The sequence below is a fragment of the Eurytemora carolleeae genome, unplaced genomic scaffold, assembly GCF_000591075.1.
Source record: "Eurytemora carolleeae unplaced genomic scaffold, Eaff_2.0 scaffold51, whole genome shotgun sequence".
Taxonomy (NCBI): Eukaryota; Metazoa; Arthropoda; class Copepoda; order Calanoida; family Temoridae; genus Eurytemora; species Eurytemora carolleeae.
In genome coordinates this window covers 517408-540796 of record NW_019396200.1, presented here as the reverse complement: position 1 = coordinate 540796, position 23389 = coordinate 517408, and the positions used below count along the sequence as shown (strand labels likewise).

At 33.3% G+C, this 23389-nt stretch overlaps 1 protein-coding gene across 15 annotated transcripts in view; it reads right to left on the bottom strand.

The window, feature by feature from the left end:
- The window catches only part of LOC111697932 (hemocytin), a 70718-nt gene that overhangs the window by 16577 nt on the left and 30752 nt on the right, over window positions 1-23389 (bottom strand). For 7 of the 15 annotated variants that reach the window (XM_023468092.1, XM_023468091.1, XM_023468101.1 and 4 more), the window contains 27 exons: window positions 22939-23006; window positions 22098-22156; window positions 21187-21298; window positions 20506-20681; window positions 18701-18793; window positions 18172-18252; window positions 17814-17958; window positions 17561-17661; window positions 17029-17182; window positions 14552-14661; window positions 12583-12722; window positions 12353-12519; window positions 11893-11964; window positions 11477-11520; window positions 11342-11418; window positions 9658-9770; window positions 8714-8858; window positions 7220-7335; window positions 5536-6905; window positions 5075-5217; window positions 4279-4469; window positions 2920-3886; window positions 2528-2593; window positions 2296-2468; window positions 1921-2062; window positions 1406-1777; window positions 54-1368 (listed from right to left, as the gene is read on the bottom strand). In XM_023468092.1, the coding sequence (XP_023323860.1) occupies window positions 54-1368; window positions 1406-1777; window positions 1921-2062; window positions 2296-2468; window positions 2528-2593; window positions 2920-3886; window positions 4279-4469; window positions 5075-5217; window positions 5536-6905; window positions 7220-7335; window positions 8714-8858; window positions 9658-9770; window positions 11342-11418; window positions 11477-11520; window positions 11893-11964; window positions 12353-12519; window positions 12583-12722; window positions 14552-14661; window positions 17029-17182; window positions 17561-17661; window positions 17814-17958; window positions 18172-18252; window positions 18701-18793; window positions 20506-20681; window positions 21187-21298; window positions 22098-22156; window positions 22939-23006 (6712 nt within the window). The other 8 variants (XM_023468093.1, XM_023468097.1, XM_023468095.1 and 5 more) reach the window with 8 other exon arrangements.

The window sequence follows — 23389 nt, the reverse complement described above, 5'->3', positions numbered from 1 at the left end:
AGGGTTCAATGAATTAGTTTTCTGATCTGATATAATAAACCAAGTTTACCAACCTTATTTCTCCAAGAACACAATCACAGTTCTCTCTTGGTACACACCCAGTACCAGTCCAATATAATCCAAACATACAAGGACACTGTGAATTCTGCAATACAATACCAGGACATACATCACAAGCTGAAACAGTAGGAACATTTACATATCCTCCTAGTCCATTGGCATCTGGAGTTTTAGTAGTTCCAACATTTCCATATCCTCCTAGTTCATTGGCATCTGGAGTTTTAGTAGTTCCAACATTTCCATATCCACCTACTCCAGCATTATCTTGAGTTTTAGTAGTTCCAACGTTTCCATATCCACCTAGTCCAGCAGCATCTGGAGTTTTAGTATTTCCAACATTTCCATATTCTCCTGGTCCAGGATTATTTGGAGATTTAGTGGTTCCAACATTTCCATATCCTCCTGGTCCAGCATTATCTGGAGTTTTAGTAGTTCCAGCATTTCCATATCCACCTAGTCCATTGATATCTGGAGTTTTAGTAGTTCCACTATTTCCATATTCACCTAGTCCAGCAGCATCTGGAGTTTTAGTAGTTCCAACATTTCCATATCCTCCTTGTCCAGCATTATCTGGAGTTTTAGTGGTTCCACTATTTCCATATCCACCTAGTCCAGGATTATCTGGAGTTTTAGTATTTCCAACATTTCCATATTCTCCTGGTTCAGGATTATCTGGAGTTTTATTAGTTCCAACATTTCCATATCCACCTAGTCCAGCAGCATCTGGAGTTTTAGTAGTTCCAACATTTCCATATCCTCCTGGTCCAGCATTATCTGGAGTTTCAGTAGTTCCAACATTTCCATATTCTCCTGGTCCAGCATTATCTGGAGTTTTAGTAGTTCCAACATTTCCATATCCTCCTAGTCCATTGGCATCTGGAGTTTTAGTGGTTCCAACATTTCCATATCCTCCTAGTCCATTGGCATCTGGAGTTTTAGTAGTTCCAACATTTCCATATCCTCCTAGTCCATTGGCATCTGGAGTTTTAGGAGTTCCAACATTTCCATATCCACCTACTCCAGCATCATCTTGAGTTTTAGTAGTTGCGACGTTTCCATATCCTCCTGGTCCAGCATTATCTGGAGTTTTAGTTGTTGCAACGTTTCCATATCCACCTTTTTCAGCATTATCTGGAGTTTTAGTAGTTCCAGCATTTCCATATCCTCCTAGTCCAGCATTATCTGGAGATTTAGTGGTTCCAACATTTCCATATCCACCTAGTCCAGCATTATCTTGAGTTTTAGTGGTTCCAACATTTCCATATCCTCCTTGTCCAGCATTATCTGGAGTTTTAGTGGTTCCAACATTTCCATATATTATCTTGAGTTTTAGTGGTTCCAACATTTCCATATCCTCCTTGTCCAGCATTATCTGGAGTTTTAGTGGTTCCAACATTTCCATATTCTCCTGGTCCAGCATTATCTGGAGTTTTAGTGGTTCCAACATTTCCATATCCTCCTGGTCCAGCATTATCTGGAGTTTTAGTAGTTCCAACATTTCCATATCCACCTAGTTCATTGGTATCTGGATATTCCGTATTACTACCAGGTTTATCAAGATACCAAGGATCAATGCACCCAATTAGAGCAAGCCTAAGCCCAATGTCTCCATGCCATTTCAAGGGTGCAATTTGTATGAAAACTGTACTGATTGGTTTATCAAAGAACTGCGTGTTAACTGTCTCACTATCGTAGTTTCCAGTGAATATTCTATCCCCTGCAAAACCAAACGATTAGACGTATGCAATATCATTAGTATAAATTGCTGAGAGGTTTTTGGGAAAACCGCAACAAACTGAGAATCTAGTTTTTGCTTTGGATCGGTCAAATATTTATGATTGATTATGAACTGAAATATACCTCGTGTATTTTTGTCTTGTATAGTGCTCCAGGATATCTTATCATTACTGTATTTTATTTGAAATGCTTGAATCCAACTTGTAGAACTGTGAAGACCCTGTGTTTTTAATCCAGAAATAGTACTCACACTTCCCAGATTCACCTGCATACAAACTATATTAATTATATCAAACAATATCAATTAAACTAAACAAAATTAGTTTTGTTTTTATTTACGGTTGAGATTGATGTTTTGTGATTATTTGTCGTTTTTATCTAAAATATTTAAACAAGAATAAAATTGACATTAGTATTTATAAATTGTTGAAGTAAAAAAGAGATTCTTTGATAGTTTTTGCAGTTGAAAAAAATACTGAACATACTGTAGATACTCACAGTTAATGATTCCTGCATACTGTTCCTAGCAGGTCTCCAGCCAGACCTAGAGTTTAATCCAACCTGAGCTGATCCAAACCTAAACTTATCCTCGGAGTAAACTGAACTCAATGAAACCATCTCAGGACGGATTCCCCCTTCTCCAATAGTGTAAACGTTCAGACAGTTTTTGGCTGAAAAATTAATTTCTTTTAATGCTCATAATTATAATTACATATTCTGAAAATCATACCTTTCGCAATCTCTGATGGTGTCTCTGTAACGTATGGAGAAGATGTAACACGTTGATTTGGAATTTCTGGAAAAATTGATTTGAAGTTCTTCTAATAAATCTTTGACAAAGCTTTGCACTGCACACTGCACAGTGCACATGTCAATTTAAATTATTTAGATTTAGATTGATTGAAAAGGAAAAGAGTTTTTGTGGACATACTGAAATTTTCAAATCCTTATATCTTTGCAAACTATATCTTTGACCTTTCAAACTTATTTTTTTTGATGTAACATAATTCATTATTTGAAATATCTAAGGTTAGCAAAGATATAGGGATTAGAAAATCAGAGTTTGTGGTAAAGACTCAATTTCTTAAATTTTTTGGAATTTTCCCTTCCTATCCCAGTTACCTGTCTGTTTTGAATTATCAGCATAAGATATGAGTTGAGCAAGGATAGTATTTGTCTTTGTGTTTGTTTGTTGGATGGTTGACTTCTCCTCCTGGTTCAGATCTTCCTGGAAATCCGTAGTTTCTAGTTTATCCTTTGCTCGCCTTATTTTCTCAATCTCGGCCAACAGTTTACTAATCGATAGCTCGGTGAGTCTTCCTTCCTGATCTATCTCGGTTTTATAATTCTCCAACTGTAGGACGGTTTCCTGGAGAGTTTTCATTAGATCTTGGAGATCGGATGAGCTTCTTGAACCCTCATCCTTGTTCTCCTTGATCTCCTCCAGTAGGTTGCTGATCTGGACTACTTCCTCCTTCACGGTGGTGAACAAGTCAGTGTATTGGTTCTTCTCTCTACCTGGAGAACTTTCCACCAAGGATTTCAAGGTTGAACTTAGCTCTTGCAGAGAGGTTGTTTTTTTTACAAGAGAGGTTTGAAGATACTCCTGGAGTTTACCGTTCTGTGAATTTTCTTTAATAATCTTAATGATCGTTTGTATTTCAAGATCAATGGTTTCTGAGATCTGAATTAGAGAATTTATATCCTCGGAGGAGGAATAGTTTTCCAGCTGTTTAGATAAATCTTTAATCTTTTTATACTGCTCCATTATCAACCTGGAGAGCTCAGGATCAAGATCTTCATCTATAAGACCAATCCCTACAATAGTTTCTATTTCGTTGATTTCTCTAGTGATGTTAACTCCAATCTCATTTATAATTGATTGATAAATCCCAGCTCCTGGTGCAGGTTTGGTTACTCCAGGTAGGGTTTTTGAAACAGGATAAGGATTAGAGCAGCCAAAGATCTCAATCTTGAGAGCAATAAAGTTAACCCAAGTTTGCGGATATATCCGGAGAATTCTGGTTTCTATTCCCTGTGATAGAATAACTTTTATCGGAGTACTGCTGTCATAGTTCCCGTTGAAAATCTAAAAATAAATTCTTATCAATAAACAAGTCCAAAGTTTCAGAAGTATAAAATTTCTTCCAAAGTTTTTAAAAAAACAAAAAACAATTGGGAATGGTTTTAGAGACAATGAGACAAATTGGTTTAAAACTACAAATAAACATCAACAAAAATGTTTTTTATGTATAACCCACTAAAATTAAAACTCAATTCCTTTGATTTTAAAGCCATCAAAAAGAAGAAAAATGTTTAAATTTCAAGTATATGGAACCAAATCAAATTTCTTTTCTCATATTTGTGTGAACATCAAAACTAGAGGAGCTACGAGGTCGGATAGTAGTACCTATAATGTCGCATAAATTTGACCTTCTCTCTCTCTGTCTAGAATATTTAGAACTTATATCTATATCCCACCTTCAGATTGTTATTTGCATCCCGGACTTGAGAGAAGGTATTCCCATTCTCACTGTACAGGATTGAGAAGGAGGATACGTATGCATCTAGTTCAGTTGAACCCTGAACCTCCAAACCAAATATTGGAATAATATTTCCTAAATCTATCTGAAGAAACTCATTCCTAGTTTGTACTTCAGGCACCCAGGCATCTGCAACAATTACACTAAGTACAATCTGAATTCGAAGAAATATTTGAAATTTTGAATCAGTAATTGTCGAAACATCACAGATTGTATAGACATTGATTCGTAGAAGATTTCTTAAAGTAGGTGAAAAACTGAAAGCGTCTGTAGGTGCAAAAATGAAATAGTTTGTACGTGAAAAAAATACAATACATAGAAAAAGGCCGTAGAGTAAAGGTATGTATATACAATGCATAATAATAATACAATTTTTTCAAGGACAGCTCAGGAAAAAAAACTCTTACTTTAATAGTGAAAAATGTAAATAAAAGTCGGAAAAATGTTAAAATATCTTTTTGTTTTTCGATAAACATTAAAACATTACACATGTTTCTACATTCTACATAATTTTAGATATTTTTTAAAAGCTGACCGTCCTTTTTAAACCCTCCTGCACGGTGTACGAAACCCTATGCATTAAAACAAAACTAGAGGGGGAGGGGGCCCCAACCAGCCTGTTTAGGGGTAAGTACTACCCACAAGGATTCAAAAATAAGTTTTGAAAATCAGCATTGCACCGATTTACAATCAAACAATGGTTCATGAATCCTCAGTGTAGTGGAGTTAATTACCTATCTCAGTATACTCCTGGAGTAAAGCATTCCTTGCAAACACACTGAGGTCCAGCATACGACCAAAGGTTGCAGAACTTCTCTGGGCACTAGAAGAAGCAGAGAATCCAGAGTCTGGTACATCCATCAATAAATCATACAATCTAAAAAAAGGCTTTTATTAAAGAAAATAAAGATAAAAATGTAACAACGAAACTTTGGTGGTAAAGTTTTCTTTTAATTTGACATTTTTTTTCTATAATAAAAAAATCATAGAATTTGCCACAAAACACTTGTCTAAAATTTAATCTTCTAAACCATATATATGTGCAACCTGGTGTCTCAGAGCTTTGACAGTTTAAACTATTATTTCTGCTTGATCAAAACTTTAAAGTTTAAATTATCAAAGGTTAACATCAACAGGTTCCAAAGATAAAGGAATATAAAAACTAGAGTTTGCGGCAAGTGGTCCGTTCCATTACCTATCTTCAGGACACGCTAAAGGAGGAGATTTTGTACTCTGAACTAGGAGAACAGGATCTGTCAAGGTTGGGTCTGTTTTCCAGGTACTGTTCTTAACAGGGAGACCGGCTGTAACAGGATTTCCAGTTGTGTAAACTATAGGACTAGGAGAACTGATGTATCTAGGGATTGTAAAAAGAAGTCCTCCTGCAACATAAGGATTACTGGATTGATCGGATGGATTGGAGGAACTTTGATAGGGATTGGATGAATCAATAACTAGGTTTGGATTAAGGGATGTGATTCCAGCAAAGTTATCTCCTCTAGAAAGTGTTGAAATTTGTACTTTCGGTGGTTCTGTACTGTATACATTGGAAGGAGTTGTGGTTTGTTTAATATTGCAGTCAGGATTTATTTTGTAAACATTGAGGGGCCAATCACAGATCAGTCTGACAGGATTAAACATAGTTCCTGGTCCACACTGTTTCTTGACACGTTTTCCTGGGGATCCAGGTACCCCTGTACACTGGTAGAACGAAGAACAGTCTCCAGGAACAGGTATATGGATGAGAGATATGTCACATGTAGTTTCATCCTTGAGAATACTCTCAACCCAACCAAGATCAGTTAGAGCTGCAGTAAGGATACTCTGTACCAAGTCTAGTTCTGATGATGGTCCAGAGGATTTAATATCTTCTCTGATTTCTCTCAGTTTGGAGATAAGCATGGTTTTATTTATAGTTCCGGTGTTGTATTGATACAAGATTTCATTTATCTGATGAGAGATATGGTTGAGACGAGTCTTTCTCTGGGTATAATCTTCAGCTAGCAGATAGTTGGAATCTTCAGCTTCGACTTTATCCAGGGAGATCTGAAGCTTTTCCAATTCAATATTGATCTTTTTAAGCTTTTCCAAGGTTTTGTTGGATTGGTAGTCGGGGTTATAGTTGGTTTTAAACAGAACCTTGTTCAAGACGGAGCGAAGTTCTTCAATTTTTCTATTTGTTTCGGAGGAAAACGAATGAGAAAACTCCGTCAAAGTTTGAGTAAATATAAAGAATTGTTTTGCATTCTCAATAATTGTTTTCCGATCTGAATCATTGATAATTGTAAGCTTAGAATATTCGTTAAACTGCTGAGTTAAGGTTTTCATCTTCTCAATATAGGAGACATTGAGGTTGTAGTTCTCTAGATCCGAGAATACACCCTGAGCTGAGACATGAACCTTGTTCAAGAGCAGGTTTAGTTCTGTAGGGATATTGAAGCTCTGAGAACACCAGGGTTGGCGGCTAATGATGGAGCTAGGATCTGAGCAAACCTTCAGGGTTTGATCGAACAGTTGATCATCAGGGCAAACATTCTCTATCAACCCTACTCCTCCTCCTCTCCTCTATAGAATACATAGATTAAAACCTTCACGGATATTCGGTAATTAGGATATTTCCAAATAAGTAACACTTCTAATGACTTATTTTAATATTTATCAAAAATCATTAAGTACTCAGATTTGAGCAGATTACATTACAAAAGTATATGTATGCTAATTAAAGGAACTGATTACTCGCGTTAAAGTTATTTAACCAAACTCTGCGGACAGAAAATTTATTAAAAATTTATTTTGGAAATATTCACTTGGATGCTTTCCTTAAAAAGTTGTAATGTTTATGCATTTAATTAACGTAATTAATATTGAATACATCTTGCCTGTTCACAGTTGTAGAAGAGTTTACAGTTTGCTCTATGTGGGTATCTAGAGTAGGGTTGTATACAAGATCCAACCAGAGCAATATCTATATTCAGGGACATCTGCTCGGGTTTACCTGACAATATTTAAATAGAAGATTCATTTCACAGAAAATCTAATTTTTCTAATCCTCGCATTTTTCCAACCTGATGTTGTTTACCTTTGTTATTTCAAATAATGGGTTCTGACAGATCAAATTGTCGAGGTTTGAAATATCCTAAGTTTAGACCATCAGGTTGCAAAGATACATGGGATTAGAAAATTAGAAATTGAGGCCGGTAATCAGTTCTTTTGGTTTTGATAAAATCGTTGAAATTTGATTTTTAACCTTAAAAAAATTCTTTTAATAGACTAACGGTATGTGCAACGAAAGAAACTTTAAAAAACGGGTTAATTGTTAAGGAACTGAGCTCTTGCTACAAATTCAACTTTTCTGATTCCTTTATCTTTGCAATCTGATGGTGTTGGACAGAATTCATAAAATAAAATATCAAAGGTCTACGACTTCGGGTTGAAAAGATATTGAACTAAAAAATCAGAGTTTGTGGCAAGAACTTAGTTCATCTAAAGACCGGTTAGTGGCCCTACGACTTTTTCCAAATCTTGTTCTTGAAGTGAATCAAGGAAAATGAATGGTTTACATTTTATAAAACAAAATTCCAACCCAAAAATCTTTTTTATCCACACTGTAATAACATATTGTTTGTAAAATATCCACCTATACAACATTGTAAATATAAACAATGTTAAGTCAGTCGAGATGAATTCCTTCGTGTTAATTTGCAGGTTATTTGCATTTGTGTAAATATTGGGCAAAATAGAAAAGAAATATTTGTTTATCTAAAGTAAACAAACAGCACTATATGTGAATACTTTTCAAGCATATTCATTATCCCACACTTTCTGGGGATGCGACTGATTAAAAAAAACTTATCTTTGATTCAGTTTAAAATTTTCTTTTAAAATTAGTAAAAAATCATTTCATAAGACGTGCAAAGAAAATAATTTCATAAGAACTGATTTCTCGCCACAAACTCATAATTTTCTTATATCTTTGTAATTTGATGTTGCAGACCTTTGATATTTCAAACTTTAAAAAAACTTAAGTTTACACCACCGGGTTGCAAAAATATACGGATCAGAAAGTTAGGGTGGAGCCAGGTTATCAGTTCCTTATTCATATATCGATATCTATTTGACTCAAATTACGCGAAGTTTTTGCACAAATCTCTGATTTTCTAATCCTTAAATCTTTGAAACCTGATAATGTAAACCTTTTGATATTGTAAACTTTAATCATTCAATATCTGGTAGGTACAACAGTTTAAGTTTCAAATATCTAAGGTTTACATCATCGGGGTGCAAAGATATAGGGATTAGAAAATCTGAACTTGTGGCAAAAACTCAGTTCCTTTCAAGATACTAGTTTGACAGGGATGAAATAGTTTGCTCACATGAACAAAGTACTCTATACTGGAGCTGGGAGCAGGACGGACAAGATACAGGGTACTCCAGAGAGCATTGAACCCCGTTCATATCTCCGGATCCTTGGCACTCAATCCTCTCCATCTCGGGTCTAGCACACCAACCTCCAAGAACCTAACAAAAACACACTGAAAACTATACACTCTTGGTTCGTCTTTGTAACCTCGTGGCTCCTTTTTTAGTTTTTATGCTACAAGTATGAGAAAGCAAATTTATTTGGTTAAACATTAGAAATTAGAAATTTTTTATTTTTATCAATAGCTCTTATCAAAGAGGAGTTATTGAAAACATACAAACATTTAAATGTTACCAGCAATTTACTTTAGTTTGGTTTAAAATTTTGATTTTTTTAATACAAAATCAGATTCTGCAGATTTTGAAAAGATTAAATGTATTTAAACCCTCTTTACATGTTGCCGAATAAGTATTACTTAGTTTTGTTATTTCTTACAAAACTAACAAATTTCAATCCCCCCCCCTTCCCCTGCAAAGTCGTTTCTCTTTCATTAAGATAATATTAAGCTCTTATGCACAAAAGTTTGAAGTTGCGCTAAAAATTTCATTAAATTGAAATATTATATCTTGATTATTTAATGTTTTTGTGATTTACAAATATGAAAGAATTTAAGGGAAAAAATAAGTTGAATTACATTTCGGAAAAAGAATTGAGTCTTAGCCACAAAATCGAATTTCCGAGTTCATATATCTTTTCAATCTGATATATGATGGTGTAAACTTTTGACATTTCAAACTTGGATTGTTTGATTAAACAGAATTCAGAAATATCTAAGGTCTGTGACATTAGATTGCTAAGATATAGAGATTAGAAAATCATAGTTTTTGGCAAAAACTCATTTTCTTTACAAAAGTTTTGTTTTATTTAAATATGTTATTAATGACCAAATATGAATACCGTAAAAGGTGTGGTTTGTGTGAGAGGAGTTGAAGCATTGATCAAGTTTGTCCAACCCGGAGTACAGCTCAATACCAACCCAATATTCGTCCCGTTGTAATACGAATCTAAAACTTGAAATACAACCGTGACTCGTGAGTATTAAAATGCAATAAAAGAAAATATGGTTTAAATATTGTTTATAACCTGAATCTGCAGTTTTATATCTGTCAAGAGAATAAAACATAAATTAAAAATGTATATGGATCGTTTACTAAAGAGACAGAGCACTATTTATAAAAGAAGGTATTGGATTTTCGTGGATTACAGTGATTACAAGGATGTAATTTCTCACACAAAAATTTTTAAGAAAGGAATTGAGTCTTTGGAACAAAATCAAATATTTAAACCTCAATATCTTTAGAACTCGATGTTGTAAACCTTCGATATTTCAAACTCAGATTATTTGATCTAACACAATTCATAGTTAGAAATATCTAAGGTGTGCAACATTTGTTTCCAAAGATATAGTGATTAGAAAATCAGAGTTTGTGGCAAAGACTCAATTCCTTTGTCAGTTTTTTCTTAAAAAGGCGTAAAACTACAGCTTTAAATTTTAAAATTCGGTTATGGTGATGAACCAAACCTCTTTAGAGTAAAAAAGTAGATGTTAGTTCCACATTTATTGAAAATATAGTTCGGTCTGGGGCTGTCAAATGGACAAAAGGAAAACGAACTCAGATCATGAGATGGAAAAAAAGATAATTTGCAAAATGTTTGAAGAAAATTATTATTCCTTGAGATTGTTTCTGTCAGGAAGATTAAAAGAAACTGTTCACATGTATGTGTAAAAAGTGGTGGTGGGAGTCGATCTAATTAACGAACTTTTACGTAAATCGGGGGGAGGGGGGGGCGGCTTGTTTAAGAATAGGTATTTAAACATTGGAATTGGACATAAACAATACTATTAAAAAAATAGTTTACAATTAAATAAAAACTATTTTTCTGTTTATTCAGTTCAGTCATAAAAGTTGATCACGTGACCAGGAGAAGAGAAACTACCTTCAGTAAATGAAAACCACAATTCGCAGTTTTTTGTGCCGAGTACATTTTATATTTCTCTATTCTACAAACTAAAGAATAATTGGTCCAATTATCCTTGCTTGCTCTGTTGAACATTTTATATATTTTATCCAAATTACACACTTTGTGTATATTTCTTGTTTTTTATTCTTCTTTGTTGGACCGCTGAATTATATTTGAACATCTCAGGATTATTTAAATCTTCAAGATTTTGAATTAACATATTTGAAAACCAAGAATATTTTGTATTCAAGAAAACAAGAAAAGAGATTATAATAAAAATGTGTGTTTTAAAAAAATGGGATGAGTAAGGGCAAAAAGGGCAAAAAGGGCAAAAAGGGTAAAATTAAGAAAGATTTTAAAGAAAAAAAACAGAAAAGTGAGAAATGATAAGAAAGGAAACAGAAGAGTTGAGTAAAACAATTGAAGAAACATAATATTAAGTGACAGATCTCCATTCGTGTTGTGGCATGTCTGATTTACAACTTTACCCTTACAAGCTGCGCTTTATTAAAAATTAACGAGATATCCATCATCTTCTTTTAGAAAATTGGTTATTTTTGTTTTAAGTTTCTCTGGAAGGAAAAGGGATAGAAAGTTGAAAAACAAATATAAAATGTACCTGTGACAGGTTTAGAATATCCGTCCTCAGAGGTGTCGCAGATATTCTCACAAACCTTAGCCTTGTTTATGCATTTACTGAAACAAAAACAAAATATTCTTCATGTCGAGGTTGGGTGATTTATATTAAACTCACCAAACTTGACATTCCGTAGATTTGATGATATCTCCTTCATAATACTGGAGCAAGATTTAATCAATAGAGAGAAGTGCAGGGTTACCCATAAAGGATGAGACTTCAGAGACGACTGTACGGAACTAATACTGTCTGTTTCCTTATTTTCACAATTCCCTGCAACTGTAACCTTGGTTCTTTCTTAGCCAAATCATTAAATACGCTTTTAAAAGACATATGTATTGCAGAAGATTTGATTTAACCTAAGGATCGTCATATTACATGAGTTTCAGGTCGTCTTTGCAGTCTCATCCTTAGTGGGTAACCTGTAGTTATAAACGTAGATCAACCAGTTATTGTTTGCACCGGTTAAACTCAAAGTAGTTCAACTAATCTACATAGTTAAACTACTTCTCGGTTTTTATTAAACTTTGTTCCTGAATTCCGTCTTCTTTTAAACATTTCTGTTTGCAGTCTACTTTACGAATACAACGCATACTCTGCAGATCCTAAAATATTTATTTTTTTAAACATTAATTAGTTCTAAGAGTGAAACTAATGGGACACTTTTCTGATAAAACTCCATAAATCCACCTTGCACCATTTCTATAGTTTTCTTGAAACATTTTTTTTAAGTTAAGATGGATATCAAAATATCTGTTTAGAAAAAATTAAAAATCGATCTACTATTATGATCTATGTTTTTTAACATTGTTATTTACTGAATGAGTTTTGATTTTTTCAAATTTTTCTTTTATAATGTTACTTTTTATTTTCCTCTGTATGATTGTTTGCTGGTGCAAAAAGGATTCGACATTTTCCACAAAATAGTTTCACCCTTATTGGAATTATTATTATTATATCATTTTATCATGATAATTAAACACATAGTTCAACCTCCTTGACGCTGTCAGGTCTACAGGGGTCAGGAGAACATCCTTCTGTGCACACGTCGTCTTCACAAGCCAACGATAATCGTTTAAAGATGGCGCTGTTATCACAAGTTTCTACGGGGCATTTGCTCGCACATGGACTGTAACTTGTACCCCGTGGGCATTGCATGGCTGAAACATAAGTTAGTAATGATTAAAAGATTCTTTAAAATAAGTTTAAATCTAAAACTTTACCGCAAAGTCCTTGGTTTCTCCATTGAATATTAATCCCTGCCATTGTACATGCGTGTGCATAAGCAGATACAGCTGTACATAAACATTCACAATCTCCACCTACGTTACAACCACAGGTATCTTTCACACACTCTTCATACCTTGGAAAAAAAATAATTAGAAAAATCAATGCATTATTTTAAAGAAATTCTATCATTTATAAATCATTGTCTCAAAATACTTTTAAAATAATAATATCAATTTAACTTCATTGACATTCATAAAGAATCTATGTAAGAAAGTCACAGGAATTAAAGTTTCTTGAAAAAAAACCTGAAAATAAAAACTTTGGTGAAAAAGTCCCAATTTTCTGATGTCCTAGGACAAAATGTCACTGGAAACAAAGCACTGAGTTTTAGATTCCCGGGATTTTTTTTCTCTAAAATAATATGGGGGCTGCCAATAAAGTGTCACTCTCAGGAAATAAAAGTCCTGAAGAAAATATATCCGAAGAAAAAAACCTAGAAAAAAAGTCCTAAGCCTTGGGTAAATGAGGTTAAGTCTGAGACTTTTCTTCAGGGCATCTGCATATAGAGTATACCCCGGTGTGTTTATATAATTCAAGTCCCCTTTTTCCATGGTTTAGTGGAACCTCTGAGTGACAAGGTTTAAAGATTACCAAGCGTTTAGTGGAACCTTTGAGTGACAAGGTTTAAAGATTACCAAGTGTTTAGTGGAACCTCTGAGTGACAAGGTTTAAAGATTACCAAGTTTTAGTGAAACCTTTGAGTGACACGGTTTAAAGATTACCAAGTGTATAGTGGAACCTCTTAGTGACAATGTTTAAAGATTACCAAGTGTTTAGTGAAACCTCTGAGTGACAAGGTTTAAAGATTACCAAGTGTTTAGTGAACCTTTGACTGACAAGGTTTAAAGATTATCAAGTGTTCAGTAGAACCTTTGACAAGGTTTAAAGATTATCAAGTGTTCAGTAGAACCTTTGAGTGATAAGGTTTAAAGATTACCATGTGTTTAGTGGAACCTCTGAGTGACAAGGTTTAAAGATTACCAAGTGTTTAGTGGAACCTCTGAGTGACAAGGTTTAAAGATTACTAAGTTTTAGTGGAACCTTTGAGTGACACGGTTTAAAGATTACCAAGTGTTTAGTGGAACCTCTGAGTGACAAGGTATAAAGATTACCAAGTGTTCAGTGGAACCTTTGAGTGACACGGTTTAAAGATTACCAAGTGTTTAGTGGAACCTCTGAGTGACAAGGTTTAAAGATTACCAAGTGTTTAGTGAAACCTTTGAGTGACAAGGTTTAAAGATTACTAAGTTTTAGTGGAACCTTTGAGTGACACGGTTTAAAGATTACCAAGTGTTTAGTGGAACCTCTGAGTGACAAGGTTTAAAGATTACCAAGTGTTTAGTGGAACCTTTGAGTGACAAGGTTTAAAGATTATCAAGTGTTCAGTAGAACCTTTGAGTGACAAGGTTTAAAGATTATCAAGTGTTCAGTAGAACCTTTGAGTGACAAGGTTTAAAGATTACTAAGTTTTAGTGGAACCTTTGAGTGACACGGTTTAAAGATTACCTAGTGTTTAGTGGAACCTCTGAGTGACAAGGTTTAAAGATTACCAAGTGTATAGTGGAACCTCTTAGTGACAAAGTTTAAAGATTACCAAGTGTTTATTGGAAACTCTGAGTGACAAGGTTTAAAGGTTACTAAGTGTTCAGTAGAACCTCTGAGTGACAAGGTTTAAAGATTACCAAGTGTTCAGCGGAACCTTTGAGTGACAAGGTTTAAAGATTACCAAGTGTTCAGCGGAACCTTTGAGTGACAAGGTTTAAAGGTTACCAAGTGTTCAGTAGAACCTCTGAGTGACAAGGTTTAAAGATTAACAAGTGTTCAGCGGAACCTTTGAGTTACAAGGTTTAAAGATTACCAAGTGTTCAGCGGAACCTTTGAGTGACAAGGTTTAAAGATTACCAAGTGTTCAGTGGAACCTCTGAGTGACAAGGCTTAAAGGTTTCAGATTTCAGGATTCCACATTTCTTGGAAGCCCAGAGTTTTCTGTGAGGATGGATGGAACATGTATCCTGAAATTAGAAAATAAACAAAATTATCCAATAAAAAGCATCAGAAGAATTGTGCGGTGAACATGAAATAGAACCATTTAACTTAGCAGGGCCAGGTTGATTTTGTTAAATCTCGTCTTTTTATTTTACAGTTTAATGGTACCCACTATATACTTCTCCAAAAAGGATGGAGGATGAAGTTTAGTGAAAATAGATAGATTGCAGTTATAAAAATAGAATCTACAATTGTTTTCTTTTTACTGTATTGTTATTAGCCTGCAATATAAGAGAAGTGGAATTAATATCATGAGCGGGTAATGTTTACTGCTAGATGATTAAATCTGTTTAAAACATTTACAAAATAAATTGATAAAACGAACTAACTCTCCTCATATTATAAATTCTAATCACTTTATCTTTGGAACCTGAGGTCGTAGAAATTTGATATTTTAGACTTGATTACTGACAGAAAATACAGTCAATATGTTATTTGAAATATCAAAGGGTTAGACCATTAGGATGCAGAAATATAGGTATGGGAAAATTCTTATTTTATATTTTAATCTTGTGTTTATGAATAAAAGAATGTTTTTTTATGAAACATATAATTGCAATCCTTGCTTGTAATCCTGGATAGATTAATTGATATATGCCAGAAACTAATCTCTTTTTCTATCATCTATTAAATCTTTCGTATTAGTGGACATAGTCGAACAATAGGTTAGGCTGAATAGGTGTAGAGAAAAGGCTGATGGAGCAAAAACAGAACTTTTTATAATTTGTCTCTGTGAAGACTAAGAACTAGAGAAATTACTCAACAGTAACCTCAACGCCTGGAGCACTTAACAGATTAGACTTTTTACTTACACACTGTAGGACTACTATTGATTACGATGTTCATCAGCGATTATAAAGATGTTTTTTTACTATATGTAATTTAGGAAGAAATACAGGACTATATGTAATTTAGGAAGAAATTCAGGACTATATGTAATTTAGGAAGAAGTGCGCGTAGGACTATACGTAATTTAGTAAGAAATGCAGGCCTATATGTAATTTTGGAAGAAATGCGCGCAGGACTATACGTAATTTAGGAAGAAATGCAGGCCTATATGTAATTTAGGAAGAAATGCAGGACTATATGTTATTTAGGAAGAAATACAGGACTATACGTAATTTAGGAAGAAATGCAGGACTATATGTAATTTAGGAAGAAATGCAGGACTATATGTAATTTAGGAAGAAATGCAGGACTATATGTAATTTATAAATTCATTCGATGGCTCGAATATTTATTCTAACGTCGTAAAAACTGAACAGTGAACAGTGAACATTGAAGGTGTATAATACAGTATAGCTTTTTATGAAATCTTTGATGCAATGGTCATTTCTATAGATATAATAAGTTTTTGAACAAAACAGAAATAAAAATATAAAGTTAATTTCATTTTTTTTTCATGGCTAGCGGGTTTGTTATGAACTATCCTGCTCTTTACAATATTATACTTTACTACTCTGCACTCTAAATTATGAAATAAAAAAGATCACTTATTTGGAAGCAAAAGTTGGATGGCTGCCGAAGAAGCGACAAAAATTGCTAATATTTAACAAAAAATCGCTTATTTGGCAGTCGTTCTGCTTTTTGCTGCTAAATGAGCGATGTTTTTTCTTATAGAGGGTGATTTGAAATTACGCTTACAGTCCCTTAAATGACGACCTGAAATTTGAAACTCTTCAAAAATTCGCTACTATTTAAAAACAATCGCTAATTTGACAGTCGTTCAACTTTTTGCTCTTAAAAAAGCGAGTTTTTTTGTCTCATTTGCAATAATCCAAAACATTATCTGCCACATAAGCGATTTTTTAGATTTCGTCTATTAGAGTATGAATTGTATTCGTCTACTATACCTCCTTAGCTCTCAATTCTAGTTTAACGACAATTCTTTTAATAGTTTAAATATCCAGACAGCTATTCAAATTATGGATCAATTTTCAAGACCGGGTTGACTTTGTTGACTTCACCTTTGTTTTTTGCCTCATTAACTAATTTTTTTATAGACTAAGACATGTAAAAGTTATAACTTTAACGTGCTTTTCTCTTGAGTCTTGTGTATAGTTTAAAATGCGTGATAGGGAAATACGGATTTTGGTTGACAGTGGGTTGAAGTCATTTTAGAAAGAACATCTTAAAGGGAATATTGATGTAATTTTCTGTGGCATGTTTGTTGCACAACTGTACCATTTAAATCTTACAATCATATATAACCCTAGTATTGATAATATTCACTTCTCTGTAAGATTTTCCCGTCATTGTTGATCAGACAAACGTTGTGAATCTAACATGCCTCTCTAAAATGGAGAGTCGCTTGACAGTCCCTTTAATCTGACCTGTTGTATGACTGCTGGAGGACAGTAGCTGTGTAGTTTCCAAGTGTCCCCGAATAGAACCGGAGAGGATTCTATAATTCCTCCTGGGGATTTTAAATCATCTGATCCGATCCCATTGTAGTTCCCACACAATCCCTTTACACTTCCTTTCCATCTAAACAATAATACTATTCACAATAAATCAATTAATTAGGCTTTAAAGGGACTGTATAAGATGGCAACGCAAGATTCACAACGGTACCCTTAAAACCTCTCCGTCTGATTAAATATGAATCAGAACTGAATATTTTTGATTTTAAAAACTGTTTATTTTGACTTGCGCATTTATTGCTTATAAGAAAGACGGGGGAAATAATCAAAATTAAACATATATTAAAATTAAGGTTTCAAGAATATCGATGTAAAGCAGGCTTTTAATTTTTCATTAGTCTGTGTAGCTTAAAACAAAAACGCCTATTTTTTTTCTCGTTTCTTAGAAGTATTTTTTGCAAGCTTTAAATACATATACACGTGTTTCTTTAGTTTACATCACCTTGGTTTAAGTTTGATGTAAAGTTTATTTCCTTTATCCCACTCTATACTGAGTCCCATATCATAAACCTCTACTCGGAGATACATTCCGGAATCAACAACCTAAATATATTTCTTAATTTAAGTTTTTTGTACAGATAAGATAATATAATAAAACCATCAAAACTTATAAATAGAGATAAGAGAGATGTAGTAGAGGACAGAGTTAGATCTTTGCCCCATTTCCCAACAAGTAATTTAATATCCATCTTTACCTTGATACGTTTATGTTCCTTTTTAACTTTAACATCTGTTCCTTTAAGCAGCTGAATATGTTCCTGATGAGATCCTGTTCCTATTGTCAGAGTTGAAGATTTGGAACATGTTACTATACTGGTCCCGCAAGGAACATTCTTTACACTAAAATAGAATAAAATGGAATAACAAAAATTACAGGTAGTATCATAAAAAAGAAAAGAATAAATACTAAAGAAAGAAATATAATATATTTAACTGAAGTGGAATGAAATAATAAAAAATAACATAATTTTAACATTCTTTACATTTCGCTTTGAGCATTGGAGTTTAATTAAATACACAATTCAACTTTAAACTATACTAATTTTAATTTACCTAATCGTAAAAGAGTCTGATTCTGTTAAGTATCCCTTTGCAAGAATATATTCACAGCTTCCAAGGAAACTATAACTTTTTCTAAAAACAAAGTTATTATGTATTTAAATTGGAAGAAATAAATTTGTAAGACGACATTATCTCTAATCTTCTTTACAGTAAACTTGTGTTTTCAATTTTAAATTCAATCAATGTTCAATCAATTTATAAACAGGAAATAATGTAAATATTATTTGCAATAAAATAACAAAGGGGGCTTGGACAACGTTTTGGCCTCGGTTATTCTGCTTAACCATGTTCATACTAATTTTTAATTACTAATTGTAGAAGAATTGAATTTAGAAGACGACATGGGAGAGGGATAAAAAGGGAATGCTGTTAAAAGTTGAAATTAGTAACATATTTTTCTCAATTTTGTTTCAATCTATTATGAAAAGATTTAAAAAATTGGTAAAAAAAATTGAAAAATCGATTTGAAAAATATCGAAGACGACATTGTATTAAGTTTTTTTCTTTTCTAAATCTTAACCTGTCAAAGGTTGTAAAATGTCCTTCCCCCCAGACCGAACACTGTCCTGGACAATCTTTAGTAGAACAACTCCAGATTCCGTCAACACAAGAACTAAACAATAACAACAACAAACCATACAGGAACTAAACAACAACAATAACAAACTACACAGGAACTAAACAACAACAATAACAAACTACACAGGAACTAAACAACAACAACAACAAACTACACAGGAACTAAACAACAACAATAAAAAACTACATAGGAACTAAACAACAACAATAACAAACTACACAGGAACTAAACAACAACAACAACAAACCATACAGGAACTAAACAGCAACAATAACAATCTACACAAGAACTAAACAACAATAATAGCACAGGAACTAAAGAAACAACAATAACAAACCATACAGGAACTAAACAACAACAATAACAAACCATACAGAAACTAAACAACAATAACAAACTACACAGGAACTAAACAACAAAAATTATAAACTACACAGGGACTAAACAAACTACACAGGAACTAAACAGCAACAATAATAAACAGCACAGGAACTAAACAACAACAATAACAAACTACACAGGAACTAAGCAACAAAAATAACAATCTTCACAGAAACTAAACAACAACAATAACACAGGAACTAAGGAAACAGCAATAACAAACCATACAGGAACTAAACAACAACAATATCAAACCACACAGGAACTACAGAACAACAATAACAAAGAGATATATAGCTACATTCTTATAGTGGTAATTGAATTAACAATATAAGCAAAAAAAATCATTCCGCTGTTTATTTCCTATTTGCCCACACACAGAGGACCCCGGAAAACGGTGGAATAGGAAGACGACAAACAAGGAATCTTATCTGTTGTGTTTTATATTGTTACAAAACAAAGAGTTATAAAAGTAGCATGAAAAATAATTTGTTAAAAGGAGTGTTTGAGAAAATGAAAGGGGGTTTAGGCTTACGTCGAAAAATATTCGATGGTGATTGCTACCACCAATCTTACTTCTAACTGTTGCGTCTATAAGGAGAAAATTTTTAAAAACGACTCAAACCGAAGAACAAAACGTCCAAATAAATTCAGAAAATTGCAATATTCGACCGGATCGTAAAAATAAATTGATTTAATTCCAAACAAATCATTAAGATTTTACAACTTATAGTTGTCGATTATTTTTCGACGCATTCGTATATATTTGATATATGATTTAGTTTTTTAGATTAATATTCCGCTTACAACTTTTTTTACGGCTGGGGCTGGATTTTCGAACATTCCTGGAAAATATGAAAATGTCGTCTTTATTATCATAAATCCTCGAAAAAGGAATGAATGTTTTCAAAAGTAACTCTCATAATAAAAAATAGAAATTATTATGAAATATCAACATACATGAATGCGTCGAAAAAAAATCGATGATTACAGGTTGAAATATCTGAATGATTTGTTTGAAATTAAATTGATTTTTTACGATGATATGCGTATCGAATATTGGAACTTTCTGAATTTGTATGAACGCTACGTTCTTCGGTATGAGTCGTTTTTAACAATTTTCTTCTTATAGGCACAACAGATAGAAGTACGATTGGTAGCAATCACCATCGAATATTTTTCGACGTTAGTCTATACCCCCTTTCATTTTTTGCGAACCCTCCCTTTAAATAAAATGAGTCTGAGTACACTTTTACAATTGGTGTGTTTAATGTTCATTGAACTATTCAAAACAAACTTGAGAGTGTAACAGTCGTCTTCCTATTCCACGGTTTTATGCAAACTTTTCTAAAAAGAAAACTTACCAAGTATTACAATCTTTTTGAATTACATCTCCTTGGGAATAGCTTCTGCCCCCGTGATGGCAGGGACACGCTGCGGCTGGAACACAAGCTCCTTGTTCATCCTCTACATAACCTGGAGCACACTCACAACCATCCTCACAGCCACCAGCAGGAGATAGTTCTCCAAGGTGCATATTCTAGGGTTCAGTTTCGTCAATATAGAATACAAAATGTTTACGTTAGCAGTCATAGTCTAGCTAATCCTGCCGTTTACTGACAAGGCCTATTTTAGCCGATGCTTTTTAAAATAATTTTTCGTAAACATCTTATCGGATCTTCTTGACTTTTTATGCTAAATAATTTTGTAGCACATGATTTTTTATCCTTAACATATTTCTGAGTGTCCTCCACTTTATATTCTACATTTTTATCCTACAAGAGGAATTTAGGTTGCTTAAAATAACGATCTTTTAATTTTTGTATTTATTTTGTGCAATCTGTTCTTTAGTTTTATTCATTGTTTGTTCTATGGATCTTTTACTTTTTTATAACATCGATCTTGTTGTACAATCGATCTTTTTTATTTTAAACAATTGATCTGGAGGTTAAATACTACTGTACATTTTGTACATTTTTGTTTTATTATTATTATGTTGAGTCCCATCAAGCGTACGTAATCAAATATTTTATGTTAGGACAAACCTTACAAGTGATCTGTTCCTGTATACAATCTGTGAACTGAAGATGCAGAGAGGAGTTACATTCAAGTTTATTTTGTTTTATCCATTCAGCTTCATCTTCCAGACTTCCAGATCTAAATATATCTTGTATTAATTCATGTTAACCTTCCAGATTCATCTTCCAGACTTCCAGATCTAAATTTATCTGTATTATTTCGTTTTATCCATTTAGAGGCCGAATTAAAAAAATTTGAGTCGCGGCGTTAATTTGAGACTAGACTCAAATATGGTTGGTTCCACGTGAAATTCTATTTAATGTTTCAAGATTTAGGCCGGCGCTCAATTGAAACCGGTTTTTGGTGGATTTGAGACGAGGCTCAACTTAATTGAATTCGGACTCTGATTCATCTTCCAGACTTACAGATCTAAATATATCTAATATATCTTCCAGAAGTTTAATCATGGCCTATATAAAAATATGTTTAATTTCTAAATTGTTCAGAGAGAATGGGGCCCCCGGGGAGGGGTGGGGAGGGGGGGGGGGTAATGGACTGATGCTCCCTCAGAACCACCTATAAATGAAAAAGACCAGGAATCCATTACATTTGCTTACAAAAAAGAGTACTGCGGTTTCTGAGAAGGAACTCTAAAAAGCTTCGTTTACATAAAGGAACTGAGTTTTTGCCAAAAATTTTGATTTTAAAAAGCTATATCTTTTCAACCTGATGGTGTAAACCTTTGATAATTCAAACTATCATCATTTGTTGAAAAATGATTGATAGTTTAAAATATCTAAGGTCTCCGACATTAAAAGGCAAAGATAAAGGGATAAGAAAATCAGAATTTGTGACAAAAACTCAATTTCTTTATTCGAGAAAGCGCAGGGCATTTTTAAATAAACATATTGGGGGATCAGTGAGTGAGTTGACCCACCTACAATTCCACACTGCGTTTAAACAAGTGCACATCTCCTTACTCTCTGCTCTGTAGTCCTTCATTAATGTCATGCTTTGTCTTTAACACTCCCTGCTTGAAACCCTCCCACAGGGGGGGGGGGACAAACTAAGATTTTAGTGTTTACATTGTACATTGTACAAGCAGTACATTAGCATTAGTATTCAGTGCTGTGTGTTAGGTCAAAGCTAACTTCTTTGTTAATTAATAATTTATTTATTAAACCAAAAACAACAATAAAGTTTCCTAAACCCTATAGACTGAAACAAGATTGAAATTAATGTTTTTTAAATCTAAAGAAGTAAAGCTTGAAACCAGAAAAAGATAAACAAGACTAAAAGTGCATTATCCCGTCTGAAGGCGGACGCGTGGTGAAATTCTGTTTTTTCAAATATTTAATTCAAAATCTTTAGTGTTTGCTTTAGAAAAGGTATTATGTAAACCATGAAACTGCCTTTTGACAATTCTCTGCATATTTAAAATTTCCAAAACCTAATGTTTAGAACCTCTTCAGAATGCCTTTTCATTAAAGCTTTGTGAATAACTAGAATTATTGTTTTTAATGTTTAAAGCTTAAAACATATTTTTCAAGAAGAATAAGGACTTACATACAGAATTTTTGAAAATTGCATGAAACTTCAAAAAAAATTCAACTAAATATTTTTTTGTTGTGAAATTGTAAGGATATTTTACGGACATTTTTTTATGAAATTGTGAAGTTGTTTTGATTGCTGTTCTGTTAATACATATATATCTTAAGGAATGAAAATTTGATTGATAGCTTTGTTCTTCTTTTTTTATTAAATAAAAACATGTTTTCCTTGGAGTGTGGTTCATACAGTTCATCTTCCTTGTAGCAGGGACAGGAGGATGCAGGGATACAGTGTCCTATACCGGATACAGGGTTATATTAGTTATAGATACAATATATTCTATACAGGGATACAGTGTCCTATACCGGATACAGGGTTATATTAGTTATAGATAAAATATATTCTATACAGGGATACAGTGTCCTATACCGGATACAGGGTTATATTAGTTATAGATAAAATATATTATATACAGGGATACAGTGTCCTATACAGGATACAGGGTTATATTAGTTATAGATACAATATATTCTATACAGGGATACAGTGTCCTGTACAGGATACAGGGTTATATTAATCATGGATACAATATATTCTGTACAGATATACAGTGTTCTGAACAGGACAGGATACAGGGTTATATCAATCCTGGATACAGTATCTTCTATACAGGGATAC